We start from the raw sequence: 21,879 nt of genomic DNA, 5'->3' as shown, positions 1-21,879 counted from the left end.
TCCCTATCTCGCCTTCTCTCTATACACATGTGGATACGCGCACGCGCTACTAAGCAGATGCAGAGTAAATCATATACATTATAAGGAACGAATATCTGTTAAAACGATACAACAATAACCATTCAAAATGCTCTTCATTAACTAACAAATTGTTTTCGATTTGAATGATTTAAAAGATATTCGCTTGCAACAATTATGCGTGCACTGTAGATGAATGGAAATGGAACATTAGCAGAAATTTGCTTCATCTACTGAATATTACATACTGTATACATACTGTATTTTATATATAGTATATATACTGTATCTACGAATATACTGTATTTTATATATTTTTGCATTTTATATGAATTCTGCGTACTTTCTACCGTCTAAATTTTCCATAAACCCATAAAAATTTAGAGTCTACCTACAGTCGTATTCAAATTCACTCTGTAGATTTGCAGAAAGAGGCGCGCGCGCGCGCATACACGCACGTTATACATATAGGTATAGATGTGTGTATACCTAAAATGTTTACCTATCTTATTTACCTATTTAATCAGTCATCCGCCTAATTTGCCATTATTCCTTGCTTCTTGTTCATTGGCATGAATAAAACGAGTGGAGCGATATAATTTCTGTTACAGATTTACGCTCGACGACACGAGTACGAACATTGTCCACTGATAGTGTGCTCGCATCGAGATATTGTACAGAAAACAATTAACCCAACATGGAAGAAGAAACGAAAAGAAGAAATTGCGGGTCTGCACTCGTACGTTTACGTTCGCGTTTATAATTACATTTACGTAATTGTTCGTGTTCGTGTCCGTGACGGTGTCAATAAGGTACATGAATGTCCCTAGAAGTAGCTCGTTGCCGACAAATTTTGCAAACAGTGACCAAGCAAATGAGACCGAGAAGAATGGCAAGAGCAGCGCCTAGACCAGCTCCAGCCCATCCAGCAGAGCCAACGACGCTGGCCAAGCCACCGACACCGTTTCCAGATCCGGCCATGCTACCACGTTCCCCGACAACATCGGTGCCGCAAGTTTCGATGGATTCGTCGTTCGGTTCCTCGATTATTCCCAGCAAACCGGTACCGTTGTGCGTTGTTTTGAAGATCGATCGAGGTTCTGGCATAGGGCAATTAACAACACCGTTACAAACAAGTCGCGCGGGGATACAACCAGCGTCGCCCGGACATTGAAATCCACAATACTCCTCGAGCTTCTGCGTATTCAGAGCACCCGAAGCATCGCGTGGCAAGTGATACAACTCCGTCCAAGCAATTTTAAACGCGGCTCTCGCCGGTGCCATTGAACCAGTGAATTGAACGATCACCGTCGGCCATTCGAATTCTTCTTGCTGTTGATCCGTTGGCAGTGAGGATTGCGACGGCGGCGGCGGCGATACCGGTTGCTGTAAGTGCGTTTGAGTTTGAATAGAATCCATGTTGAAATGTCCAGATTCGTGATCCCCGGACGTACGAATATTTGGGACGATCTGCGCTGCCGATATGATCGGCATTTCTCGTACGTAACTGACATTTTCACCGCATATACCGAAATGCGGTTCGGCAGATCCGGGCAAGAATATCTCGAGTTTTCCATCCTCGCAGGATCTCGAGGCAAATTTGATCTTGTCGAAATGTAACCAAACGTCTCTGTCTCGATTCACTCGTAGTTCCCAGATACATTTGATCTGTCGAGGCGGCGCAACGTATCCGAGTGCTTCGTAATGAGGGAATTCAATTTCGCCGTCGGTCGTAGCTGGCAAAATCGCTGGGCCACATAATGGACTATGAGCGAACTCGTACCTTGCCTCGAACAACGGTGAGGATTGTTTAAAATAGTTCGCTGCAGCGTGTGCACCATCTACTAGAAGCTTTAACTCAAGTTTTTCCCCTCGTGAGATCACGCGAAGCACCGGTTGCCTGTCGCTGTTTGGTCCATTGGTTATCGTCGATCGACAAATACAATGACCCCTACCGATACTGCTATTTTGTAATTGACGCGATGCGTGCTGCTGATGTTGCTGTTGCTGATATTGTTGATGCTGCTGCTGTTGCGAATACTGGTCATTGTTAACATCTGTGATAGACGGTTCTCTAACGATCAATCGATCGACTCGACTATCCCAACAGTTACCGCATTGCGCATACGGATGCACCTTGAAAGAAACCGATTCCACGATAAGAATCACTCGTGCGTATAATCGTTTGTCCGTGACGAAGGTATACGTGCAGGAAAGATCCGCCGGTGGATCACCTGGTCGCTTGTAAACCAGGGTATTTAATGGCGATCGAAATTTGCCAGATCGTTCTTTCCAGGAGGCGAACGTTTCGTCGCATTCGGTTCCAGGTACAGGCACGCCGAACCTTGTCGCATTGAAGAAATCATAATGCGCCCAATAATACAACGAACTGCCGGAGTAGCTTCCCGTTTTGCTCTCGAATTTAACGAACAGAGCGTTCGAGCTCGAAACGAAATCGTGCTTCTCCATTGGTTTGCTAAACGTGTCGCAGAAGGTTTTGATAATTTTCGCATCGTCCGGCCAATCGGCATCGTACAGTGTTAAACTTTCACCGCAGTCACCATCGTACGGTTGTATCGGTGACTCGATCCGGTTAACTCGAAAACTAGGGAAATAGAGTCTCGCGATCTCGCCAGCTCGACCTTTCAAAAGATAGGTACAGCTGGTATACGGTGGATACCAGTGCGCGACGGAGAGAAATATTCCTTCGTTACCGCTATGCAAAGATTCGCTATTTAACAACCAATCGCAGCTACCGTTTCGAACGCCAGCGGTCTCTACGTGACCCGGCCAATTACCAACGTTAAAATGAAAACCGGTATTTAACAGAGGTCCCGCTGGTGACGAGACAAATTCCACATAGAGATCCTCGCTGGTACCGATTATGCTATACGGGAATTTTCCCATACCACAAAACGTACCGATCGCCGGGCTATTTTCATCTTTGCCATCGTAAACTCGTATGTAGTCGTACGGACAATGCTCCGAGCCAGAGCTTATCGGTCTCATAGGGCAAGTCATTATATTCTCGCATCTTTGCCCGTCGATATTGAACTCCTCGTTCTCAATGTAGAGCTTTATAAAAGGCAGCCGTGTATTCAGTCGGTACTTACAATGTAACGCGCGCGGATAAATGCCTGGATAAGCAGGGCTCTGTACGTAACACGTTTGTAGCCTGCAATCCTTGAAAACTCGTTCGCAATAGCTACCGGGCACAATTTCGCCTCTTCGATTTGGGTAGAGTTCAGGATGTTGGCCGTATCTCAAGTATACCTCGAACTGTTGTTCCGCGCGGGAGTCGAAGCTGAAGTACGTTTGATCCGTAAAGTTATCCGCGTGGAATATCACACGGACGAAACTTGTCTCGGAAATAAATGTTTGCGGTTGCTCCGACTCACCGCAATAAACTCCAGGATCTTTCCGATTGCTCACTTCTGTTTTCGTGTTTCCATCTACGATCTGCGAATTCCACCATTTACGTTAGTTAAATCGTATTTACCCTTCTCTTCTGTTGGCTCATTTGGCCTATAACATTTGATCGTAAAATTTCATTCGGCTCGTTAACGCGACTTTGCTACTATGATACAAGAAAATTGATTCTAATAATTTGTAACTCGTGATTGCAGAATTTTACTAACGATATTAGTTAAATCGTACGAAAGGGCCGAAAGCATAGTATAATAAAATAAACATACCTGTAAATAACCGCCAGAGCAGGTGGTGGCATTTTCTAATACGCCAACTTTAAACTTCTTGAAACGAACTCGCAGGATCCAATCTCGTGGAGTTCCACGAAACGATCGAAAACGATACCAGCAAGATAGTGGTTTTCCCCAATTTGCGGAAGTCACAGCCGGACTCGATACATCTTCGTATAAATCCACTGTCTTGTTGCAATGATCTCGATCCGCTAAGAGGTGAAACGGAAGTGGAACGACAAAGAAAGGAAAGGAGAAGGAAAGGAAAAGAAGAAGACGAAGAAAAAAATAAAGAAAAACGGTTAGACATATCTATTTTCATTCTTCTTTAAATCTTAATATTCAACGTCTTAAAATTTGGCCTTGTATTTACATAGAATAATTAAACTGATCATATGATATGGGACGCTATTAAATTTATATAATTGCAGTTCCTATAATTTTTCGTTCATATCATAAGAGTTTACGTTCATATAAATGAATTCGATCAACAGGAATTCAACGTTGAATTGAACATTAACTAAAATTTCGTCCATACAGATGAAATTTTACTTTATATATATCTTTGGATCTTCAAATTTCCGATAAATGCATACACAAACGTCTGCAGTCTACAAGTAACAAAAGAACGTATTACCTCTGCGGATAGCAGCTGGACTGGGGGTGGCAAAAACGAACAGGAAAAAAGCGAAGAATCCCCAGCCCCAAGTGCCCGACACCACCGGTATAAGCATTCCAAGTTAGGCACGCCGTTCCACGATCTCCTTATACTGTCAATCTAATTTCAGGTTTTCGCTTCCTAGCATCGCTTGTCCTCTTTTATTTGACAATATCTACAAATTCAAATGTATATACATGAGCACATCCTACAGCGTATTCCGTGGCGAGTATACCTTTTTATCTTCTTTCACAAGATCTAAGATTTGTTTGTAATCTATATTTTAACGTCTCTATCCGATATTATACACTAAGTAATTAAATTAATTATTTATACATTATGAAAGAATCAATTATTTTACAAAGAACACAGGTATAAAAAGTGTTAAAATTAATAAGATTAAGATACCATCGAAATTTTATTTGACAATATAAATTTTGTTCTACGTTTGTGAATTTTCGCGAATCGATCTATAGCACTGTCTTCGCTTAATTCTACATCACAATGTATATCTAACAACGTAAGCCCAGTGAATCAATCTATCCACTACTATAGTTGATTCAAACCACGTATCGAGTCTACTTTTTAAAGTAGAAAACGATCTCTCTATACTTGTAGCACTTAAAGGTAGTGTAATTAGAATTCTTAGAAGAACATGTAAAGTAGGATACATACGACAGTCACAGAGTTCGAACGATTTAATTGCTCTATATGAAGAAACCAGTCTTTCTCTGTCTTATTTTACATTCCACAACTCCAACTCAGAGATAATGATCTTCTCTAGCGTATCGATAAGTTTCTTTAAAAAAGTGGAATATTTTTCAACAACTTTCCAAACTGCTTCTTTAAACAAGGTATTATCTTTCAAAGTTGTTGAATTATGAAATAGAATTGATAAATAATAGAAATCTATACTTTCTTCGAAAAATCGATATTTCGAATCTTTAGTTACACTTTCTCTTATTGAGATGTAAATAAATTGAGTATAATACGCAACAGAATCGTTGGCAGGATAGTTTTATCACAATTCTTCTACGATACCACAAGCTTTCTCGTAAATACTGGAAAACGTTTCCACACACATATCACGTTTTGTTTTTAAAAGTTTAAAAGTATCCCCAAGTATATTCTGTGTTGATTTAACCCCTTAACCTACAACTACGGGTATAGCCCGTAGTACGATGATCGGGCCAAACGTAAATATTACGGGCATAGCCCGTAGTAGATGATCGAACCAAACGTAAATCGGCCCAAAATTCTCGAACATAAATCGTAGGTTAAGGGGTTAAGATCAATGCGAAGCTATCGAAAAAACATTTTCATTGGACCGTAGAACTTAACAAATCGAGAAGACAATCAATTGTGACTAAAAGTCCTAAATTGTTTCACAAAGTCCGAAAAGTTGATGTTCCATTACATTCTTAAGCGTGTAAATGCGTTTAGATGAAGCGGCAAAACGTGTTAAAGTTTCCTTTATCGTACCTACTACATTTCTAATCGAATTGACAACGATTTGGATATTGATAAATTAAGGATGTGACTGTAAATGTTGTTGTTTTTAAATTAAATCATACGCTGTAGTTCCTACGTAATTTCCAATATCAAGTGCAACAGCATTATTACTCTTTTCATCTGGATTAAACGATGAACAAAGTTTAAATCTTTTGGCCTAATTCGTCGCAAACATTAACATTTAAGTTCGTTTGCATATCGGACGTATTTGTTGTTGGTGATTGTGAAATCATCTTCGACATTGGGCAAAAGAAAACTTAAATAGTATTCTTTTCGTTTCTTGCTAATACTTCGACTATCTTTAATTTTCTTATCGAACTTGTTTTTATTCAAATTGTCTAGAAAACAAAATAATGTAATACTTGTAGAATAATTTTTGTATGCAATAATATTAAGTGAGAAAGGAGAGATCTCTTGAATTTTAGCAAAAAATATCGTTGTTTCTTTAGTCCATAGATCAATGGTTTATATTCAATAATAAAAAGGAAAAAGTTATACTTTTTTTGCGTCTTAATTCATTCTCATAGGAGGAAATCTATATTTAAAATTAATTCTTTTAATTTTTCTGCTAATTAATCTTTTTAGCGAAATGACAGTATAAATTAAGGAGAAAGATCCATCTCTCAATAAATTATTCCTAGCACCTTTTCTTGAAAACAATTCTCATATCATTTTTCATCAACCATATAATTGCGAAATTATACAAAGCCATTTATTTAGAAACATATGTGCGTTTAAAACTATAAAAGGAAAATATAAAAGATTTTCGCGTGAAAATTTTCTGTTCTAGTTATTTGTCACGTATTTCTATATGTATATACACATTTTTATAAATTCTATAAAATAAAAGATAAATGATTTCGAAAATAACAATTACATGTATAATAAAAATATAAATATAATTATGCTCTGTCGCTAGCTTTTTTAGAATACAAATTTTACAATGCTCATTAATACGAATAGTAAATTATAAGTAGAGAAATATCTGAGTTGCCATTACGTTCTGGAACTGTAATTTATAAGGATAACAGATTAACAAGGATGAATAAAATCAAAAATATACATACTATTCTTTCTTGTATCTATTCGCTACGCGACTAAACGTACGGTATCTCAGACTGCTTCGACTAACAACTGCGAATCTGATCGACTGATCGACATACATTTGTTTCATCAGGGGACCGGTCCTGATGCAACCCCGATGTACACTTGTCATTTCCTCGTACGATTCGTAGTAAAGTTTCTTCTGTGAGATATTTAGAAACATTTTCAAGTGATATTCTGCAAACGTTCTAAAAACGTCCATGCACTAACAAGCACGCCCGCTAAGCATACAAATCGTAAACAATAATATATGTATATATACATTCACAACACATTAAGTATATATCTAACACTTTTCAGAATGTGATACAATATTTTTATATTTTAATACTCTTAGGGAGAATAGGCGATCGCTCCTATCGCCCCCCTCTGAATCTACCACTAAATGTATTACGATATCTTTTAAGATATATACTGCAAGTGAAAACAACATAACGCGATCTAAATGAAACTGAAAAAAACTTATCGGTAAAAATACAGTTAAGAAAAATGCGAAACGAATTCTTACTTGGTACCTTTGTTTCTTCATCTTAACACCTACATCGCGAATATAATCTGCAGGCTATGGTCAAAGATAATTCTTAACAAAAATTCATTTACTCGTTATATGGATTAAGCAAGCCCGGAAATTGCTCGTTCCGTCGTTTGCTCGTTCACTCCAAAACGGGGCTATAATTGATTCAATCCGTGTTAACTCTCCTCTTGTTGACAGTTCAGGACCGAGCAAATTACGTATATTCTCCGACTCCCCCTTTTCTGTACGCACAACTACGTAACTTTCACTCTTTCAGCTTCATTTTTCTCCTATTTGTTTCTTCCGTTTCGTCCAAGTCACCGCGCTGATTTCGAAGCTTTTCCGAGATAACGAAACTGCTACACATCGATATAATACAGGCATAAATCACTGTCAAAAGAACAGAAAAAGAGCACGACAAAGTCATAAATAATAAGACAGTAGGCAAGATTTAAATGTATAAATTATACGAAAAAAAACTCGCTCAAATATGAGACAAAAATATGGTGATAATATAATGAAAATAACTTCCGTTTTATATGAATTACCACTCACTGTATATTTCAGTCTCGATATCGCATCGCCTGTTTAACGCCCGCAACATAATACGAACACGTGGCTCTTGAAGTCATACTACACTTTTTCTTACATGAATGAGCAAAAAAAGAAAGGAATTACTTACTTAGCTGAGGTATCTTCAAAACGAGGTCGACGTTATATTTGTCACAATAAAGAGTACTTTTACTACCTGTAGAACGCGAGAATGTGGCACATGTTTAGAATAATAAGACGTAATCGAAGATTTTCGTGTGTTCATAAATAAATCGGTCTTTTATAACTTATTGTAAAAATATAACGAAATTTTGTTGTCTCATATACAATTTCAAAATACAGACTTATATACAGCTAGATATAGAATTTTCGTTGATGAAGTTGCGAAAACGCCACCAACGAGTATCAACGCAATTTTGACAATATTTATCAGTTATACGGAAATAGTCGATACCGATATCATAAGATAATCATATATATATATGATTATATTATATGATTATTTATATATATATATATTGTTCAAGATGAATCATTTTTCAAAAGTTCCTCTCACATAATCATACTGATAAACCGAATACGCGGTAAATACTGCGCGAGCGCAGACAAGGTTTTCACGAGGTAATGGATACCAGGACACTGCATTATCGAAAGATCATTAGCAGAAGCTGATCTTTTCCCTCTAGATATCTCTCTCTCTCTCTCTCTCCTTTTCTCTCTTATTCTTTAACCACCGATTATTATATTCTTTCGCATTTTCCCTTTATATTCCTGCTGTTGTTCTGTCTTTATTAGCACATGTTCGATTAAACTCGTAGCTTGATCAATTATTGCCGTGTTACACACGTATGAACGCGATCGTGAGTATATCAAAGGGAAACAACAAAAGAACAATTGTCCAAAATAAATTCGCACGAATATGTATACTTGTTACGATTATATAGGAACACAGAGGGAGAACGACAGGGCAGAACTTGCAGTTGGAATGAGGGTCAAACATATAGCGACAAAAGAGACATGAAAAGTAAAAATCAACGCAAGATATGAGAAAACAAATGAAAGGTAAGAAGAAAAAAGAACAGAAGGAAGATTAAGTAGATGCAGAAACAGCAGGAACAGAAGCTTCCGAGAAAATCAAAATATGAACGAGTATTAAACGAAAGGGTAAATCGAATCGCTACTGTACCAATTAAGATATCGAGGTTCCATCAATAGTTGACTCAAAAATTTGGAACGTTGACTGGATGAGAGGCTTGTTGGCTTCTTGGTTGACTAGCTGACTGGCTGACTAGCTGACTAGCTGTCTGGATAGATGGCTAGATGGCTGGATACCTAGCTGGCTGGCTGGCTGGCTGGTTGGCTCTGCTCGCTGGCTGGCTGGCTTAACGTCCGATGAGAGATTCGGGTCGAACGTCGCGCAAACTCTCTACACCCTCTTTCTTCTTCGCTTTCCCTCTTGCCCTCTCTCACTTCCCTTTTCTTCCTTCTCGTTTCCTTTCTCTATTTCCCTTTCTCCTATAATCCCTTTTTCCATATATACTTGCTTTTTTACAAGTACCCTTTACTTCCCATCATATCTCTCGCAAACATGTACCTTAACTCATTATAGCGAGCCTGTCTTATTTCTCTTATTACGTTCACTTCTTCCACATTGTATAATGAAGGTGGAGATAAGTGTATGAAAATATTTATTTTAATTCTCGTGAAATGGACGTTATTATTCATACCATGCTCCAAGTTTTTCTTCTTTCTTTTACTTATGGTTAGTAGAATTCATTTCTGACTCTCTGTTTTTCAAAATTTATCCGACAACAACATTCGTAAATAATAAATGATTAAATGAATTTTAGAAAGCAAGAGAGTCGAGAGACCGAGTAAGAAGATGTCAGCAATTAAGGACAATATCTGTGGATAATTGTTACGGGTCACAAAAAAAACCTAAAAAAGAAGAAAGAAAGAGAAACAAATATGCATATCCGAAGTCGAAATCGTAAAACAAAAATACGGAATTTTTTATACAGAATAAACGTTTTCGATTATTAGTATAACTTTGATGATCCGAATTTAAGGGTAGGAAAGTTATTTTTGGGTAGAAAACAGAAACATCTTGTTTCCCTTAAGTTTGATGAAAAGATAAAAAAAGAAATAGAAAAATAATCGATTCAGAGGATCGATTCGTTGGATAGATTATAATTGATATTTCAAGTTATTCAAATAACCGATGCATCGTTCTACCTCGCTTCTGCTCTTCTCGTGAAACGATACCGATATCTCGTTGATATATTACTTGCTCGATGAAAAACAGAATAACATTTATTTAGTTTGATTTTGCAATACAATAATTATCGACAGTGAAAAACTGAATACAACTCTTTCGTTTTGCTATGTCAATCCAAATATGCAACCGAAATGCGTTCCTGTCAAGTTTGAAAATCGAAAAAAAAATTGAAAAAGTCCTGATAGAATTACTCCAGTTTGAGCTAATCGTTACATAATTTTGAATTTTACACCTGATCGTCATTTTAAATTATCATTTCATCTTATTGTTCATCTATCTCGTACCACGAGAGCAAGCAGACATTTCTCGATTTTGTTCAACACAGAGAGAAACAGTTCGAAGCAATGAATGTTCGTTTAAGAGTTTATTTACAAGTGGCAACAAAAATACTATCACCTCTTCCTGTATGATTATAGTATGTTAATATCTTCGTTAGATAAACAGGCACGTCAGAAAGAAATTTCGATCGACGTATTCAGCATAAGATTATTGCTTGTTCTTTTTCTTTTCTCTTCGTTCTTTCATTTCTTTCTTTTTAAATAGAAACTTTGTAAAATCATACGCAGAACTATAATCTAAAGTTTGTCTCTACGATTCGCGAGCATTTTCACTGAACGCGAATTGCGTCATAATCAATTTCATTGATCGATTCATACAACGTGAACAATCAATCGACGAGATCGAAGAATTGGAAAGAACCAGTGAATATTCCTCTTTTTTAGCCAATAGTAACCGGATATTAAACAAAAACAACGTGTACCAGACCAACGTGGTTCAAAATTTTATAATTCAAACTCATATGAGCTTATTTACGATTGAAAATATGTATAATTTTCAACAAATTTCTCAAACAAGTTCATTTACCAGTATTGGCATCGTCCTAGAACAGGTGACCTTTTCTTTTGCAAAGCACTAAGGCGAACAACGTGAGCTGTTTTAACATAATATTTCCTTCTATTGAGATTCAACATCTTTCGAATATACTACGATATAACTTCATCCAAGATGTTTCTTATATATAATACTCTTCCACGAGTGTTACAAATATTTATTCCCTCTTATAAATACATCAAAGCTCCCGTCGCCTCCTTGTACCTGTATGTCATCAAAGAAAAACATAAAAAATTTACTCAACGAAACACGTGTATGTGCATACTGATGATCATGACGACTGAATAACCCTGGTACTACGTCAGCAGTTGATTCAAGTTCAAAAGTTGGAGAAAAGAAAAGATACAACATCAAAACTAGTTTTCAGAATGTGAGACGAGGGAATAACTTTGTCTGCTCTCGCTTTTCTTACGAATATTCCACTTGTTGCGTAAAACAGTAAACTGTATCGAGTATTTATCATACGCAGAAAATAAAGTAACCACTATGTGGTCAAATGAAAAACAGTACAGAACTGAGTGTGTACATGTACGTATTTGTCGGCGCGCGCGCATCAAAGATGAAAATGTATGGAGAGATTTAAACGTGGTATGGATATGGGCATCGATTCGAAATTCTGAACATTAAGCGTGCACGTGTTTACGGACGCACACACGAACAAGTGTGAGGTACACGCGCGTGCAGATATATTTGACAATGAGCGAGTAGCGCGATGTAACAAAAAATGTCCTACGTAACGATAGTCTAGGACAACGATGGTTCAGTGGTCGTCCATATCATGAACACGTTGACGTTTCGTCGATGGAGGTTGGTGTTCAGGTGGTTCAGGACTTTCGACAATGGCGAGCGGTGCTGGTGATCCGGGAGAACTATCCGATTCCTCGTGTGAACGCTTCGCAACTCCGACGCCTGCGTCGGGACCAATAAAGCTTCCACTGAATGTGATGGTACAAAATGACAATCAATTTCAATGAATCGATAGAAGAATACAGCAAGGAAAATATTGAGTACGGACGTACCTATAATTATACGTGGTCTGTACAATAACAGGAGCTGGGCTATATTGACCAGCTGGGGAAAGAGAATGCTCTTCTGTAGTATTTCCAGATACGACATACTTATCTAAAAAAATATCGTAGTATATTTAAAATGATAGATACTTTTATGATTGATGACGACGGTAAGATATATACGTAAAGCCGTGGACATACAGAGAGTGGAAAGCGGTAAGCAGCAACATCAACATTTGGAGTATTGATGTTGCCTATACCATCACTTATTTTACCGCTTTCTGTATGTCCACGGCCTAAGAAACTACCGGTAAGGGAGCGAATACAACTTGTAGTATCTGAAAAGAGTTTTTTCTCTAAAATAAGAAACATAAAAAAGGCCATAATAAAAACACTATTACCTTCTCTGGTTGTATCACCACTAACACCGTTCGTGACAACAGTAATCTGTTGCATTAGGCGACCTTTGTGAGACGATTGACTCGAGGATGCATAAGGATGACCAGGTGATCCTGGTGCGGACTGACTAGTCAACTGACCAGCCGGAGAAGATACAGTACTATCTGGATATGATTCTGGTCCTGGCGAAACTTCTCTGCTAAGACATTCTGGTGTCATCAAACCACTAATTCCGACGTGAGATGGAGAAGCAGGCGCACTTCTATATGATTTGAAATGTTACAAGCATTAGATTAGAATTTTTAATAATTGGTATATATGGAACTGGAAAATAAAGATACTTATAAAATTTATCTACCTGGATGAAAGTCCAAAAGGAGCTCGGAAACATGGAACTCCACGTTGTCTTCTTTGTCTAAATGCTTGTTCTATAAGTTTTGCTTCCGATTGAGGATCTATTCGCCAAAAAGATCCTTTACCTGGTTCTTCTTGGCTCCTTGGTACTTTGATAAAATAACGATTCAACGAAAGATTATGCCTTATTGAATTTTGCCATCCCTTATCTGCAGTTCTATAATATGGGTAATTCTTGGTAATATAAGAATAAATGCCAGATAACGTAAGCTGTTTATCTGCAGCAGATGCTATTGCCTGAACGATTAATTGCGCGTATGAGTATGGAGGTTTAGAATCATCTTTCGGAGGACTACAATTCGCTGTTGTACCAGGACTTATTTGTCTATTAGAACTTTGTCCACCCTCGTGTCTCTCCATATTAGAATTTTGTGAGTCATTTGCAACAGCAGCTGCATACACAGCCACCATCTGTAGATCTGCTGATATGTTTCTCCTTCCTTGTCCTGCACGTGGACTTGCAGGACATGAATTAGCAGCACTTATTGTTCCAGTAGGAGAAGGGAATGGGCTACTATAGCCTGCATCCGGAATATTAATACGTAAAGGTGGTAATGGTGCTCTATGTTTTGGAGGAGAGCGCACACATACATTACTTTCTTCCTGTTCATCTACTAACGATTGAAATACAAGTCTTATATTTGTACTTGGAAATCTCAATGTACATCTGAAACAGAAGAAACATGCGACTGATCAAAGAGAATAAAGGAAGAAACAAATGAAGTATCTGAGAGAAAGTGCAAAGAACAAGTAAAGCTTTTAAATAAATTCTCTGCTTAAAATTGTTTGCATGAAATATCACAAGACAATTTTTTATTGTTATCACGTATGAAACTATGAGATATAATTTGAAAAAGACAACATCGCCAAATGATGAGGCTATCATAAGTCATGACTGAAAAGAGACTGTATAAAAACCGTATAACAAGTTTGCCAGTGGCATGCGAGAAACGTGCAAGAAAGGTTAAGTCGGCTCGATAAAGCTCCGAAAGATATCTTACGTCTTTGGTAATCGGAACTCAGCCGCACTCTTTCGTTGGAAAATTCCATCAACAAAAACACCATTTTTACCATTGCAAACCATAAAAAAATACGGGTGATCATAGTAGATTTCAAGGTGTCGTCGTGAGATAAAGCTGGAGTGGCCCATGTTGACGTCGACCTCACCCTTGCTGCTGTTACGTCCGATAGTGATACTATGCTGTCTAACCATGTATTCAAACTCGCGACCCTCTAACCGTGCAATCGGTGCACCTTTTGCTTCCGGGTTCCACTGCATCTTCGTCGGGCTGGCCGGTGCCGACTTCAGTGCCAGAAGGGCCCACGCGTCGCTCTCCTGAGTACGGGAGTACGTAGTAGACATAGCACCGAGTAAGCGAACCCTCCTTTGGGATAGAATGAGAGAGGGAGAAAAAGGAGAAGTAGACAGATATAGATAGATAGTCAGATAGATAGATAAATAAACGAATAGATAATTAATCAGATAACTAGATACATAGATGCGGATAGAGAGCGATAAGTTACCGCCAGAGGAGGAAACAATCCTAAAATTACCTTGTATATGCACACCTTGCAAACTATAGGACCGAGGATTAGGAAAATAAACGGATTGATTAGAAGATTACACCAATTAATATCGACGATAACGCGAGGAACCACGTGAAATAGCATATGAAATTCAATTTATTGAAATAATCAGTTGCCGTACAAATTCGACAAGCAGCCAATCGAACAATCAATCGATTAATCGACTGATTAACTGATCGTCTGACAAATTGATTCGATTGATCGATCGGCCGGTCGACTAATCGACCGGCCGATTGATTTTAACGTAACGGCGCAACTGAGCAAACTAATTGAATATCTAATGATTAATGATTAATCGGATTATTAAACAAATATGTATGATAATTACAAAAAGCGTAAGAATCGATATATGAACTATTCATTATAATTTCTTATGGAAAAGATAGCATCCATATTGATTGAATCAATATTGATGAACCAAATGAAATGAATGGATAAAAATATACATACATATGTATGCGGTAATATGCGAAACGAAATTTGTACAATCAACTTATATATATAGCTGATATCACACTATTGTTTTTTTCTGATTGATCCGTAAAACGATATTTAGTATTAAAAATAAAAATTTTTCTACATTTCCTAGAAATTAATTGATACATATTTGTTTATTATATTTCCTCTATGTTCTTTTTATTTAACTTCTCGTATTTTTTTCTAGTTCTTTTCTACTGGTTCACATCGTAAAATCTATTCAAACTAAATATAAGCGTAACTTTTCTTCTAAAAATATTGTATTTTCTGCTTATTCTCAATTCGAAAGATAGGGACTAAATACCACGTGATATAACGCGCGTTGTATTCTTCGATTTGAAAATGAAGTAACGTTAGGATATCAAATAAAGCAGCCTTTAATATGGTTGTTGAGGTTAATGACGTATAATTCGAATTTGTCGATTTACTTTGATAGAAGTTAGTAACATCTACAAACATTGTTATAGTAGGGTCAAAACATCAATTATGATACAAATGACGTTTTGATGTTAATTTGAATTTAGCTAATGCGCATATATTGGAAAATATGTCAAATACAACGTATCCTTATGTGCTTATTTGTACTTGTATAACAATAACTAAGAATGAACAAGCAAAAAACACAACATATGTGAAAAACTATGAATGAGTATTATCGTTGTATTATATCAAACGATTCTGTTTGTTAACCAACAGTGATACAATTATTTGTCTGTGTTATACAATTTGGACGTGCAGTCATGAACGTTCAAGAATACGTTTGTGCCAATGACAAAATCAGTGACCGTTATAACGACGATGTTTATGGTCTCGTAACTCAATTGAGTAGGAACATATTACAGGCATATCGATCCTCCCACCGAAATGTACAGTTTACTTATGATCATGATATCAAAATAATTAAACACCTTCGAATCAAAGCTTTTGAAATATTACTGAAAAAATGTGATCGTTTGATCCCTAGCCAAGGTGATGTTAATACCTGATTATGCTAGATGTGTTTCATATATTTATTTAACTTTCAATTCAGCCTTTCTTTAATCTCATTCATATCCACAGATTATGAAGCACTTCAAAAAATAGATCCACTTTTAGAACTACAAAAGCATGCTTTTGCATTGAAATTGAAATTAAACCATTCATACAATGCTAGGATGTTAGAACATTTGTTGGAAAATCTTGAAGAATTTCCATGTGGTGAACTACCAGTATTTTCTATTTTGCAGCTACTAATGCAATTAAAAAATTGTAACATTAATCCTGAGCCATTAACGGTAGGATTTAAGCTTTTGTATTTGAAAAGAAGATGGATTTTTAGAATTTCATAAATGTATTAATGCATTTTATTACAATCTGTAGAATATATTTTATTTCGACAAAGCAAATCCTGCTTTTCCTGAAATCACATACAATAATAATAAAATACCGCCATTCCAAATATACCCAATGGAATGTTTCATATCATCGGATAAATTTGAAGCAACACTCGAAAGATATCCAGTTAAAAGAATTGCACCTACAAATATTATGAATGAATTCAATTTTTTGGATAATTCAATAAAGTCCAAAGCCATAGTTGGGGTTGAATCCATTGAGTAAATTATATAAATAATATTTTATCCTTATTTTCAAGTAGTCTTGTTGTATATATATATATATATATATATGTGTGTGTGTGTGTGTTTTTTTTTTCAGCATGTCTACTACATGTGATTTTATGTCCAATCATATATTTGATAAAATATCATCACATATGCTTTTATACCCAAACCAACAGTATACAATAAATTCAGAGCTTAATATACATATTTTACAAAATAATATGGTAAGATATAGATTTAAACTTTGTATTAAATATATGTTATGCAACAATTTAAGTTAAATATGAATTTTTAGATAAATGATGAATCTGTTTAAAATTTTTCTTCGGATGATTTATTTTGTAGATTGGAAGCAAGTGCGAAAATATATGCAGCTTTTCTTTGGAAAAAGGAGACACAACAAATTATTTGTATCTCCCTTTTATGCAGACAAATACAGATGAAAACGGAAGTATTATAGATACATGGAAAGTTTTAGATCAAAGTGTTAGCAATGAATCAAATAATACTATGAACGTTTGGAGTCATATATGGGATCAAATCAGTGTTACTAATACTCTACCAACCGTAAATCATCAAACATGGGAATGCTTTGGAGAGATACAATCTATTAAAGAATTGATGTTTATAACAGATACTCCAATTGCAGCAATACATCTAGAAAAAGTTAAGCAAATGAATGATTTATTTATAATCTCGGAAGAAGTAAGTAAATGTTATAAAACATACACATTGAATGTAATATAAATTATTTTCAGTATATAAATCCAAATATTCATTTTATCTTCAATAATTATTTCTTAAGTAAAATATATATTTAAGCATTTTGTTACTAATCATGTATTTCTTGTTTTTTCTTGTAGTTAATGAATTCTTCGCTTCTTTTGGAACAAGTGTCAACCAAAGAATTTATATGTGATGTAAAATCAATGTTGCTGGGAATAGAATCAAATTCCTTTGAGTATAGATGTGCTGTATGTGTTTTTATTAATTTTAATGTGAAGCAACAAAAAATCTTTTAAAAAAATTCGTTTTTTAAATTATTTATAAACAATTTTTTAGACAGGATTTATCTTACGAAGAAACATTAGTGTATATGGTATAAGTCCAGAATCAATAAAGAAGATTTGTCAGGAAGCTATTAATTGGGGTAATTGTTTTAAATTCTTGTGGAATCTAATTACGCACAAATCACAAGGTAACAAATTACCACAAGAAGGACTAATATTTAAGGTTTGTAACAAAATTGGATACAAAATTTAAAAAACAAATAGACTGTTACATTTATACTATTATTATTTTATAGGCTCTATGTACAAATATCAAAGAATTATTGCTTTACTATCAAGCAGCACTAATAAGAATTTTTACACATGAAAAAGAATCAGAGGGAGTATTAAAAATATTTCAAAAAGTACGTTCTGTAGCTAAATTAATCACTAAAGTTGCTAAAGTTTGTGAACCTTACAAAGAAAATCAGTACATGTCCCGAGAAGGAAGTAGCATTCTTACTAGAATTTATAATGAAGCAATTAAAGTGACAGATGCCAAAATTGCTTTGGTATTTTATTCATTATTAAAATCTTGCTGTGAAGTTTATTTTCGGTACGTATTATAGAATGTAATAAAAATGGTGTATCCGCGACACCAGGTGTTTTTCTATCGTCTTTATTACCATTTATCTGTATATTTTACTTCATTATGTAATCCGTTTACTTGCGAACATGGAATGTTGGATAGTATAATTAAATTGATTGCAACAGATTTTTACAGAAATGGATATTTGAAGGTATATGCGACGATATATATGGAGAATTTATGATAAAAACGCGTCCACAATATTTACGTAATAGAAGTCATAAATTTTGGACGAAAAGTTTTAGCATTTGCAATGATGAGGTGCCAGGTTTTCTGAATGATCTAGCTGAATCAATACTTCAATGTGGCAAAACAGTAAGACTTCTAAGAACTTGCGACTCCAAAGTAAGCATACTTGATATATCATATTGTAGTTAACTCTACTACAGACAGCGTATTGTACTGATCTCTGTATCATGAGAATTTAGAATCCAGTATGCCGTGTCTGTGTAACTGAGCAACCAGAAATAAAAGTTTGCTTAAGCATAATGTCGTTACACGAGCAGTCATCAAGATATCGAGAATATGAAAAGAAAGGTCAAGCTGCACTTGGTTCGATACTTTCTCTTTCCACAGCTATCTTAAACCAGAAGCAGTTAGAAAAAGAAATGTCAAAAATAACTATACTTTCAGAACGTGATACATTATTGAAACTTCGTGGTAAGTGTACTTTTATTAGTAACTAAATTTATCTATAAGTAGACGCATTGTTGCTATGAACGTTAGTTGTCACAAAATTATTAGAAGACAAGGAAGAACCAGGAGACACAGTAACAACAGTAACACGAGTGAAACAAAATATTTTAACAAGTCCACAAGAACAAGTACTTACAAATAACTTACAATCAAATAAGGCTGAAGAAATTGAGTTATCAAACAAGATACAATTAGAAATCGAACAAGATAAAGAAGAAAGTAGAATGAAGGAAAGATCAAAATCCTTAGAACGGTATTAAAAATTAATAATTTGCTATATTATTAATATTCAAATCAAATTAAAAGTATAACATTATAACTTTAAACACTTACAGGACAATTGTTTGGAATTATTATGAAGGTTTAGCTAATGATATTAATAAACGATGTATTCGTTCACAATGGCGGAAGAAAAGAATGAAATTGTATAATGAAAGAGTGGATACATTAAGTAGAGCAAACCAAGAATCAAGGAACGAGTTTTTAAAAAAAACTGAAGGACATAATTGTGCAATAACTTCAGATTTTTTTTTAATTGAAACTCCAATCTCACTTGAAGATGAAAATAAGAATTATACGAATACATCTTATCAAACATCAAATGTAATGTCAATACCGTCTACTCAAATTAATCAAGATTCAAGGCAAAGTTCTTCACTTGAAAATTATGCACATAAGAGAATAATAACCAACAATAATGAGAAACACGAATTTCATAATTTCGAACATCTAGAAAGACTAAATACGAATCCGACCTCAAAAGTTTCGTCAAATAAAAATACAACAAATAAGCAAATGAATGAGATTTTAGAATGCCTATTAGTTCATCGCACACAGTCATCAGTAACAGAAAGACCCACTCTTTTAAACGTTATGAAAATCGATAATATTACAGAATCTCAAATTGACGGCGTATGCATGCGACCATTAGATTATAATATGACGCCAAATAACAACGAACTTGATATACGTCAAATCGAATTTACCTCTGTTACGCATGAAACAAATGAAACGGGTACTCGTTGCTCTCAAATTATAGCCATCACAAATAAAGAAAATGACTTAGAAACACCGATGTCATGTACAACGGATAATTTTACTACTTCATCAGTACAGAGCCCCATTTCAACATATAATTTAGAAGACCCATCTCCTTCGGAAATTTCATCTACAATAATATCATCGAGTTCGACTCAGTTAATTACGAAATCATCTCTTGCCATGAAAGGAGATTCAACATTTTCTGATTTATTTGAATTGGCTCGTGATGAAAAAACTAATAATGCATCGTCAGTAGCTCCTTTGAGTATTACCGATGTCGAGATAATTGATCATATTTCTCTTCAGGCCTATTTAGAAAAGTCGATTCGTATTCCTCTCAACGTACAGAGCCGTCTCGTTAACAATGCTATTATCAAATACTTTTTGGAAGAAAACAACTTGCTCTCACATTTGCATAGTTTACGTAGTTATTTCTTTTTGCTAAATGGGGAATTTGCAAAGAGCTTAACAGATTCCTTGTATTCTCGTTTATATGAAATCTCAATACCTATCGAACTATTTAATTCCGCTACTTTGACTAATCTTCTAGAACGAGCACTCGTTAATTCGTTTAACAATGTTTATATTAATTCGGAACTTCTCAATCTCTCAGCAACGGACACACCAGCTCAATTACACGTAAATTTTTTATCTTACTCTGTCCTTCTTGTTATAAAATTATACTTTTTGGATATATATCGCAAAGTTTCATTTTCTTCAACGAAATCAATACATCTTACTTATGATGAAATCTTTACAGATATCAGATCCAGCTGCATTGGATTGTCTTACTCTCAACTATAAGATAAATTGGCCACTTAATATTATACTTGATGAGACAGTCATGCAACAATACAGTAAAGTATTTAAATTTCTAATAACAAGCGGTCGAGTTTCATGGGTGTTGCAAGAGGACTTTAATATTATGAAAAGAGAACGAAAAGCAATTACATCAGAACAGTATCATAAGGTATCATCACATCTTATGATTTTTTTTAGAAGTTCTAATGCAATTATTAATCTTAATTTGTTTTAGCTGCAGTTATATAGGCATTCAATGACACAATTTATGAATGCGTTGCATAATTATCTAACGTGTAGCGTGTTACACGCAAGTTGGGCTGAATTTGAAAAAGATCTGGAACATTCTTTAACTGTAGATCAAATTTATATGGCACATGTAAACTATATAAAACGCATATTATCAAGGTATTTTCTCTGAATTAAAGCGAAAAATATATACGAATGTAAAATGTATTAATTATTTTTAATGATTATTCTTTCCAGATGTATGCTGAATAGTCGTGGAGAAAAAGTACGCGTATGTTTAACCAATATATTTAAAGTCATTTTGAAATTTCATAACAGAATAAGATCTCAAAACTGGGTAATGAAATCTACAGGATACGTACATCCTAATTTTAAAAAACTGGAACAAATGTATCAAGCATTCTTTGAGTTACGAGCATATATGTCGCACGTTGCGTTTAAGTTAGCCACTAGCGGATACCAACCGCATTTAATGCATTTCCTAAATGCTCTTAATATAAATCCATTGTATGATTTAACCGCTAAAAGTTGTCGTAACACTGTAGGCTCTGCAGAGCCTTAATATAATACTATACAGCTTCTTTCCTTTCATTTCAAATTTAAGAATTTACTATGTTAATATCCTCACTGCTGTAATCTTTACATTTTTTGTTCTTCTCAAAGTTATTGTACATACAAATAATTAACAACAAACAAAAGATTTTTCATAAGTTTTTGAAATATATTCATAAGAGATTAATG

The 21,879-nt window shown here is 35.2% G+C and overlaps 3 protein-coding genes across 7 annotated transcripts; 1 reads left to right on the top strand and 2 right to left on the bottom strand.

Annotated features, from left to right (window-relative positions):
* Nucleotides 1-346: 346 nt before the first annotated feature.
* LOC117243433 lies at nucleotides 347-10,200 on the bottom strand. 2 transcript variants are annotated; one of them, XM_033510921.1, is made up of 5 exons: nucleotides 9,243-10,200; nucleotides 7,591-7,894; nucleotides 4,354-4,549; nucleotides 3,714-3,928; nucleotides 347-3,477 (listed from the first exon to the last, which is right to left on the bottom strand). In XM_033510921.1, exons 3-5 carry the CDS (start codon nucleotides 4,448-4,450, stop codon nucleotides 823-825), a joined length of 2,967 nt encoding a protein of 988 aa, XP_033366812.1. In that variant the 5' UTR covers nucleotides 4,451-4,549; nucleotides 7,591-7,894; nucleotides 9,243-10,200; the 3' UTR covers nucleotides 347-822. The 2 variants fall into 2 exon arrangements, with proteins under 2 accessions (XP_033366812.1, XP_033366811.1); XM_033510920.1 differs by lacking the exon at nucleotides 7,591-7,894.
* Nucleotides 10,201-10,683: 483 nt separating this feature from the next.
* LOC117243435 (forkhead box protein K1) lies at nucleotides 10,684-14,841 on the bottom strand. 2 transcript variants are annotated; one of them, XM_033510922.1, is made up of 6 exons: nucleotides 14,603-14,841; nucleotides 14,050-14,384; nucleotides 12,993-13,715; nucleotides 12,637-12,896; nucleotides 12,245-12,347; nucleotides 10,684-12,160 (listed from the first exon to the last, which is right to left on the bottom strand). In XM_033510922.1, the coding sequence occupies exons 1-6, from the start codon at nucleotides 14,717-14,719 to the stop codon at nucleotides 11,986-11,988; spliced, it is 1,713 nt and encodes a 570-aa protein (XP_033366813.1). In that variant the 5' UTR covers nucleotides 14,720-14,841; the 3' UTR covers nucleotides 10,684-11,985. The 2 variants fall into 2 exon arrangements, with proteins under 2 accessions (XP_033366813.1, XP_033366814.1); XM_033510923.1 differs by having other exon boundaries at nucleotides 14,050-14,433; nucleotides 14,603-14,744.
* A 481-nt stretch (nucleotides 14,842-15,322) lies between these two features.
* Nucleotides 15,323-21,729, top strand: LOC117243039 (gamma-tubulin complex component 6). 3 transcript variants are annotated; one of them, XM_033510196.1, is made up of 15 exons: nucleotides 15,323-16,081; nucleotides 16,172-16,386; nucleotides 16,472-16,707; nucleotides 16,808-16,937; nucleotides 17,059-17,379; nucleotides 17,577-17,687; nucleotides 17,776-17,946; nucleotides 18,020-18,318; nucleotides 18,477-18,696; nucleotides 18,780-19,011; nucleotides 19,096-19,300; nucleotides 19,383-20,727; nucleotides 20,849-21,058; nucleotides 21,125-21,297; nucleotides 21,376-21,729. In XM_033510196.1, exons 1-15 carry the CDS (start codon nucleotides 15,853-15,855, stop codon nucleotides 21,698-21,700), a joined length of 4,422 nt encoding a protein of 1,473 aa, XP_033366087.1. In that variant the 5' UTR covers nucleotides 15,323-15,852; the 3' UTR covers nucleotides 21,701-21,729. The 3 variants fall into 3 exon arrangements, with proteins under 3 accessions (XP_033366087.1, XP_033366086.1, XP_033366085.1); XM_033510195.1 differs by having other exon boundaries at nucleotides 17,059-17,418; nucleotides 19,099-19,300; XM_033510194.1 differs by having other exon boundaries at nucleotides 15,324-16,081; nucleotides 17,059-17,418.
* The last annotated feature ends 150 nt before the right edge of the window (nucleotides 21,730-21,879 follow it).

This window comes from Bombus vosnesenskii, unplaced genomic scaffold (assembly GCF_011952255.1).
Source record: "Bombus vosnesenskii isolate JDL3184/JDL3185 unplaced genomic scaffold, Bvos_JDL3184-5_v1.1 scf7180000013265, whole genome shotgun sequence".
Classification (NCBI taxonomy): Eukaryota; Metazoa; Arthropoda; class Insecta; order Hymenoptera; family Apidae; genus Bombus; species Bombus vosnesenskii.
This window is presented reverse-complemented; position numbering and strand designations above follow the sequence as displayed.

Excerpts from the sequence above, each read along its gene's own strand:
- LOC117243433 (XM_033510921.1), bottom strand. The coding sequence starts at position 4,450 with ATGCTTATACCGGTGGTGTCGGGCACTTGGGGCTGGGGATTCTTCGCT. Across the intron at positions 3,929-4,353 it reads TCCAGCTGCTATCCGCAGAG|CGGATCGAGATCATTGCAAC; the intron begins GTAATACGTTCT and ends TTCACCTCTTAG. Across the intron at positions 3,478-3,713 it reads GCTCTGGCGGTTATTTACAG|ATCGTAGATGGAAACACGAA; the intron begins GTATGTTTATTT and ends TGGAATTCGCAG.
- LOC117243435 (XM_033510922.1), bottom strand. The coding sequence starts at position 14,719 with ATGCTATTTCACGTGGTTCCTCGCGTTATCGTCGATATTAATTGGTGT. Across the intron at positions 14,385-14,602 it reads GCAAGGTGTGCATATACAAG|GAGAGCGACGCGTGGGCCCT; the intron begins GTAATTTTAGGA and ends TCCCGTACTCAG. Across the intron at positions 12,897-12,992 it reads CCTTTTGGACTTTCATCCAG|AAGTGCGCCTGCTTCTCCAT; the intron begins GTAGATAAATTT and ends CAAATCATATAG.
- LOC117243039 (XM_033510194.1), top strand. The coding sequence starts at position 15,853 with ATGAACGTTCAAGAATACGTTTGTGCCAATGACAAAATCAGTGACCGT. Across the intron at positions 19,012-19,095 it reads TACATTATTGAAACTTCGTG|AAGACAAGGAAGAACCAGGA; the intron begins GTAAGTGTACTT and ends CAAAATTATTAG. Across the intron at positions 20,728-20,848 it reads ACACACCAGCTCAATTACAC|ATATCAGATCCAGCTGCATT; the intron begins GTAAATTTTTTA and ends AAATCTTTACAG.